Source organism: Chrysochloris asiatica, unplaced genomic scaffold (genome assembly GCF_000296735.1).
Source record: "Chrysochloris asiatica unplaced genomic scaffold, ChrAsi1.0 scaffold00002, whole genome shotgun sequence".
Taxonomy (NCBI): domain Eukaryota; kingdom Metazoa; phylum Chordata; class Mammalia; order Afrosoricida; family Chrysochloridae; genus Chrysochloris; species Chrysochloris asiatica.
Window position 1 is genome coordinate 31,094,605 of NW_006408520.1, and position 7,083 is coordinate 31,101,687.

Consider the following 7,083-nt stretch of genomic DNA (forward strand, 5'->3'; position numbering starts at 1 on the left):
TATCTTTTCATTTAAACTTTTTGTCTCTATCTGTCTAGAGAATTGTGTGCACAGAATTGTGCCTCGATCCAGTTTTAGTACCTGATTCATGCTGCCGGTGGTGGTAGTTGTGTTCCATCAAGTCAGTTCCGACTCACAGCAACCTTGTATAGAGTTTCTGAGGCTGTAAATCTTCACAGGAGCAGAAAGCCTCCTCTTTCTCCCATGGAGTGGTTGGTAGGTTCAACTTGTGGTTGGCTGCCCAATATGTCACTCACTATGCTACACAGGCTTTGAAAAATAAATTCAAAGTTCCCTGCTTTTTATGTTTGTACTAAAGCAGTTTATATACACTGAAACTGTGTTCCAGGAACTTGCCATGAAACCATGGGAATCCAAAACTTTCTATTGTTCAATATGTTTTCTACTAGTACTACAGTGGATTTAATCAGAATGTGAGAAATTTTCTGTTTTGTTTTAGTAGTTAGCTTGTTTAGCTGGGAAACTCCACATGCTCATAAAGTCTGCACATATGAGGAGGCTTCAAAAAGTTTCTGGAAAATGCAATTAAAAAATAATAGAATTTTTCCTTGAACTTTTTGATGTTCCCTTGTGTCATTCTTCCCTCAAGGCATTGAAAAGGTTCAATTAGCTCTGTTTATGTCCCTCATTCTGGTTTCAACTTTAAGTACCTTTAACCAGGAGACATGGAATGTAGCTACTTTTGATTTCTTATCCTTGGTATGGGAGTCCTGGTGTGGTGCTGTGGGCTAATGCGCCAGACTGCACAGCCATTTGAACTGCAAGTTTGGTGGTTCAAGTTCACCAGCTGCTCCTCAGAAACCCTATACAGGGTCGCTATGGGTTGGAACTGACTCGATGGCACTACACAACAACAACAACAATTGTTGGTATGCAAAAATAAAATAAGGCACCAGAGAAAATGAATTACAGTTAGAAAATAAGATAGAAGACTAGTATTTTTAAAAGCAATAAATTCAAGAAATAAATTGTTTACAATTTATAATAGTTTGGAAAAAGGTATGTTAAAATATACATACATTGTGGCTTTGATTTTTCCTTTGGAAGTGTAGAATTTCTCGTCATTATTGTATTCATCAAATACTCCCCATCGTAGATGAGCCCATTCATGGACAAATGACCTACCTGTAAGAAAATATTTTAAATAACTGAATACAATCCAAAACTACAAAAGCTATTTTTGTGGAGTTGACTCTGGCTCATAACAACCCTATAGTAGAGAACAGAACTGCCCCATAGAGTTTCCTAGTCTGTAATCTTTACAAAAATGGACGGCCCCATCATTCTCCTGCAGAGTGACTGGGGGCTTGAACAGCCACATTTTAGTTAGCAGCTGACTGTTTTACCACTGTGCCACCAGGTCTCCTTCTGGTTACTAAGAATGGCAAAATCACCTTCTCACATTGAATAAAACAATTCTTCAGAACATTTATTATATTTTCAAGAGGAGAATTTTAATAGTTTTTTTTAGATCTATATGTTTTAATTCTTTTAAATTATTTTTCCCAAACTTGGTTTAACACTATGGATTAATGAGCTGGACAGCAAGGTTGATTTGAACTACAGGTCGGCGGTGCAAGCTCACCAGCCCCTTGGAAACCCTACACAGGGTCACTATGAGTCAGAACCATCTCTGTGACACGTAACAACAACAACAAGGATCATTGTTCCCAACATTACTGCCCTGTCTAGCTTTTCCCTTGTGTACATATTCCTGGGACATGAAGCTGAAGGGTTTAGTTGTGTATTGTTAATTCAAACTCAGAAAAGATAAGTTGAGAGGAGGAAACCCAGAGGAGAGAAGGTGTCCGGAGCCCAGGTGTCCTCTATAAAACTACCCTTTGTTTGACAGGAAAAGGGAGTTACTCCCAAAGGATAAAGGGCCCTGAGTTGGTGGAGTGCAGACAGAGTTCCTGGAGAGGAGTGTGCATTAAGCTCTGAGAAAGGGATGTTAATGTCCTTGAGGGTATAAAAACTTCAACCATAAGGAGTAAGCCCTTCAGTCTTTCAGAGAAGGATTCTTGCTTCCTTCCATATCTGTCAATAAAACGTAGCAAAATGCATGTTGATTCTCACCCTATCTCTGTTATTGGCTGCCTAGCTTCTCTTTGGACTTTTGTTCCTAACAATTTGATATATTATTTTAAAATAAAGGTTTGTTTCCTTAGAGAAATCGAATGTGAAACTCCTAAGTCTTTATAAGGACCTCTGATGTGGCGCTGTGGGTTGATGCACTGGACTGCAAGGTCAGTTTGAACCGCAAGGTGGACGATTCAAACTCACCAACCACTACTTGAAAATGCTATACAAGGTCTTTATGAGTCAAAACTGACACGAAGGCAATTAACAACAACAACAAGTCTTTATAAAGTATACAAGTGTACAAGCATACGTAAAAAAATTATTGCTATAAAATCAAGAAAATTTTGCTAAACAAAAAAAAAAGGGGGAGGGGGAAGCTATTGTTCCTTGACGTTTCCTCCATCTTTTTGTTAAGTGCTCATGGAGTCGGTTCCGACTCATAACCACCGATTTTTGGAAGGCATCCTAATGACACTAAGACAAATACGTTACTGGGAGAAGTTGTCGGCAGCCATCCACTTATGGTAGAAACATTTCTGAACAAGTTTAGTTTAGAATAGCCCATGCGTGTATGAACTGGAACCCTAAGTAACAGCACTTTTGACATCCTCATAAATAGATATTTCAGCTCATCAAATATGAAGTGAGCGCCTGGTGGGTGTCAGAAAAAGATAAAATAAGCATCTTGTCCTTAGGTATAGTTCCTGGTCTAGTGGCTGACACACACTGTCAGATAACTACGATGCTTGGTAGTACAGTTGCAATGTTAGGGTTGGTGCAGGCTGCTGTGAGAGCCAGAGGTATCATAGTGCAACCAGGTCAGCAACCTCAACAGGTACTTCACCCTCACTGTTCATTCTAATTCTAATGGAACTTCGAATCTTGCCTACTCCACCTCTACTTTTTTTGCTTAAATCCATCATTACCTTAACCATATCATTTACTTGGACTACCCCCATCTTTACATCTTCCTTTTGAGTTACTGCAACAGCAACCAACAGTTCTCTGTGTTTCTAGTGTCCAGTGGTTCCCCTGTGGTCCTCAGGGTTAAGTCCAACTCCTTAACATGCACCCTGCCTCTCTCTGCAATCTTATCTCTTGATGTTCTGCGTGATTCCTGAGTCCTATCCCAGACTTACTGACTCAGACTGCATTTTCACAAGATTTGTAATTTGAATGTGAATTCTCTGCATCATCAACATCTAGCGGCTACTAATTGAATTGCAGACAGGAAGTTCAATTCATTCACGGAGGTCACCTCACAGATCCAAAAGTGTCTAATTCAAATTTTTATTTAACCATTTATTTGACTAACTCTTTCTTTAGATTATAAGGTCTGCGAGACCAGGTGCTGTATCTCATTTATTTTTATAATCTCTATGCCTAGCAAAATGGTTGATGTTTATAAAGTACTCAATTAAAATTTTTATTTTGGAAGATAGAGAACCCAGATTATTGCAGTACTCAATATATCTTATAAAAAGAAAAGAGAAGAAACATTGAAAAGATAGACGTGGCATTGACAAATCCTTCAGTATACAAGAAAGTGTTTTTTCTTATTTCTGTCATATCTTACATAACAAAAAATGTTCTAGAAAACAGTAAGGAGAATAAACAGCTTTTGCTGGCAGACTAGTAGTATCCTATAACTCAGGATATGGAATGAAACGAAGTTTTAACATGTGGAATTTGACTCTACGCTATTCTGTATTTTAACATTATAATCACATTTACCTTATAATTGAATAACGATATACCTATATTAAATTATTTTACTGTTATCTGAAGCTATAAAAGGCTTTATTTATATGTCTTTACACAAGATGTTATTATTGATGCTATTACGGATCACCTTTTAACAAAAGACTGCTAAATTATGAGTAGTATAGTAGATATTTCATTTGTAACCATACCTTGTGGCCCATACTCAGGCAACTTTTTTCCTGCTAAGAAGTCAGGAGTGAAGTACATCCTTTCACCCTTTTCTCCACAGTTCCCAATCTGCTCAGTATAGGGGTTATCATTACCCAGAGGACTGTCTTTAACAACTAGGACATCAGCCTGAAATTTAAGAAAAAACTTTTAATATAAAAAAATTTCAGTAGATGAATTAACCTTATTCAAATAATTTCATTTGATTCCATAAAATTTGATTAAAAATCTAGATTACTGGAGAAAATTGAATTTGAATGAAGAACTTGATATTCTCACATTTTTGTAGGTCTCGAGTTTTGGTCTCACATACTCAGGTTTTGTCTTCCATTTTGCAGGAATCAAAATGGCAACATTTTTGAAATAAAATCTTTTCTCTGTAGCTTTAAATAGATATGGCGATGCCTGGGTCACCATGTCCTGGAGAGAAAAAAATATGTCTATATATGTAGCAAGCACAGTTATGACTGAAAATGAGCTCAATCACCAATCATCTGTATTTCATATTTTCAAAGATGAGATATTCAGCAAGATGGGAAGGGGAAATTTGGAAAGAGCTTTATTAAAAATAATAGTTAACCTTTGTTTGGGTGCTTAGCACATACTCTGCATTACAGTATAGAGGTTAACAATGCTAACTCCAGAGTCAAACACTACCCCTGGCTCCATAATATATTGGGGATATCAGGTAATTCCTTAACCTCTCCTGAACCTTAATTCCCCAATTTATAAAATGAAAACTCTTTTAATTACTAGCTCACAAGGTTGCTGTGAAGGTCAAATGAAGCTAAACATGTGGCATAATTGGAATTATGTTTATATTTCAATTGCTGTTAAGTCAATTTTGATTTACTGTGACCCTATGTATTTCAGAGTGGAATTGAGTTTCATAGGACCATCAGTGGTTGTGATTGTTAGGAAGTCGATCACCAGACCTTTCTTCTGAGGGGCCTCAGGGTGGATTTGAACTGCCAACCTTCCAGTTAGTAGTGTTTAACCATTTTCACTATCTACTGACTCTATTTAGCATATGTTGTTGTTAGTTGTCCTCCAGTGGATCATTACTCATGGTGACTTAGCACATGTTGTTAAGTGCTGTGTAGTCAGTTCTGACTCGTAGCAATCCTGCATAAGATTTCCAAGGTGGGCTTGAATAACCAAGCTTGTGTAGCAGTTCAGTGCTTAGCCTACAGTGCCACACCAGGATACATATTGTTATGTGGCATTGAATGGATTTTGACTCATAGTGACCTGATATAGGATTTCTGAGGAGCAGGTTTGAACTGCCGACTTTGTGGTTCACAGTCCAGTGCTTACCTTACAGTGCTACTCCAAGACACATAGTAAGTCCTTATTAAATGCTAACTGTTTAATTTCATTTCATTTGATCCTTTTGAGATCAGTAAAACTATGAGTGAAAAACAGAATTAGAGAGTACAAATCTCAAGCTCTTAGAGCAGGTATAGTAGAGAGAAACTCTAAAAGTCACTATGAATGCCAGATCTGCTGGGTTCTGTAATATATTTTTGAAAAGTTTTCAGCATACTAAATGTATGGTAGTGGTGGTGGTGTGCCGTTGACTAGGTTCCGACTCATAGCGACCCTTTATAGGGTTTCCGAGGCTGTTAATCTTTATGGGAGCAGAAAGCCTCATCTTTCTCCAGTGGAACCGCTGGTAGTTTCGAACTTCTGACCTTGAAGTTAGCAGCCCAACTCGTAACCACTACCTTACCAGAGCTCCTTTACTAAATGTATAGTAATAGATATTTCTGATACGGTATTAAGAGTCCCGGTGTGGTGTTGTGGATTAATTCGGCAAAGTCGATTGAATTGCAAGGTTGGCGGTTCATGATGAAATAATGAAAAACACACACACATAAATAAGGGATCTTTGCTTTGGGATTTGTTTAAAATTTTGAGAAGGTAACATCATATTCAAATAGACATTTAAACTTTGCAGGCTAAGACAAGTTTGAGGGTGACAGTTTATAAAAATGTACTGGAATTCCTTAAGGACTAACCCCAAACCAAACTCATTGCAATTGAATTGATTCCCACTCATGGTGATGCCATGTGTTACACAGTAGAATTGCTCCAAGAGTTTTCTTGGCTATAATCTTTACAGAAAGAGACAGTTAGAACTTTTGTCCATGATACCTCTGCATTAGTTTAAACTGCTAAACTTTAGGTTAGTTGTTAAGTGTGGTCCAGTTAGTTCTGACACATAGCAACCCTGTATAGGGTTTCCAAGGAGCGGCTGGTGAGTTCGAACCACTGATCTTGTGGTTTAAACTTATCTTGAGGTCCAATGTTTATCCTTCAGCACCACACTAATACTCCTTAGGTTACTAGTCAAACACAATTTGTTTGTGACAATAAGGTATCTCTTCCTTTAGGACAAGAGTATACTGTGCACTATTGGATTTCTAGTGTTGTTGTTAGGTGCCATCGAGTTGGTTCAGACTCATAGCAACCTTATGCAGAGCAGAACAAAAGACTGCCTAATCCTGGGCCAACTACACAATTGTTGCCACGGTTGAGCCCATTGATGCTGCCACTTGGCCAACCCATCTCGCTGAGGGTCTTCCTCTTTTTCTCTGACCCTCCACCTTATCAAACATTGATATCCTTCTCCAGTGACTGGTCCATCCTGACAATATGTCCGAAGTATGAGAGATGAAGTCTGCTCATCCTGGCCTCCAAGGAGCATTCTGGCTGCACTTCTTCCAACACAGATCTGTTGGTTCTATGGGCAGCCTATGACACTCTCAATATTCTCCTCCAACATCATAACTCAAATACATCAATTCTTCTATGGTCTTCCTTATTCACTGTCCAACTTTCACATGTATATGAGGTTATTGAAAATACCATGGCTTTGGTCAGGTGTACCTTACTCCTCAAGCTGACATCTTTGCTTTTCAACACTTTAAAAAGGTCTTGTGCAGCATATTTGCTTAATGCAATATGTCATTTTATTTCTTGACTACTGCTTCTGTGAGTGTTGATAGTTGATCCAAGAAGAACAAAGTCTTTGACAATTTCAAT

At 38.1% G+C, this 7,083-nt stretch overlaps 1 protein-coding gene across 1 annotated transcript in view; it reads right to left on the reverse strand.

The window, feature by feature from the left end:
• Positions 1 to 7,083, reverse strand: part of CLCA1 (chloride channel accessory 1) — a 42,427-nt gene that overhangs the window by 30,322 nt on the left and 5,022 nt on the right. Inside the window, exons 2-4 of the mRNA XM_006830989.1 lie at positions 4,315 to 4,455; positions 4,017 to 4,164; positions 1,041 to 1,146 (exon numbers count right to left, since the gene is read on the reverse strand). Of these exons, the coding sequence (XP_006831052.1) occupies positions 1,041 to 1,146; positions 4,017 to 4,164; positions 4,315 to 4,455 (395 nt within the window). The remainder of the gene's footprint in view (positions 1 to 1,040; positions 1,147 to 4,016; positions 4,165 to 4,314; positions 4,456 to 7,083) is intronic.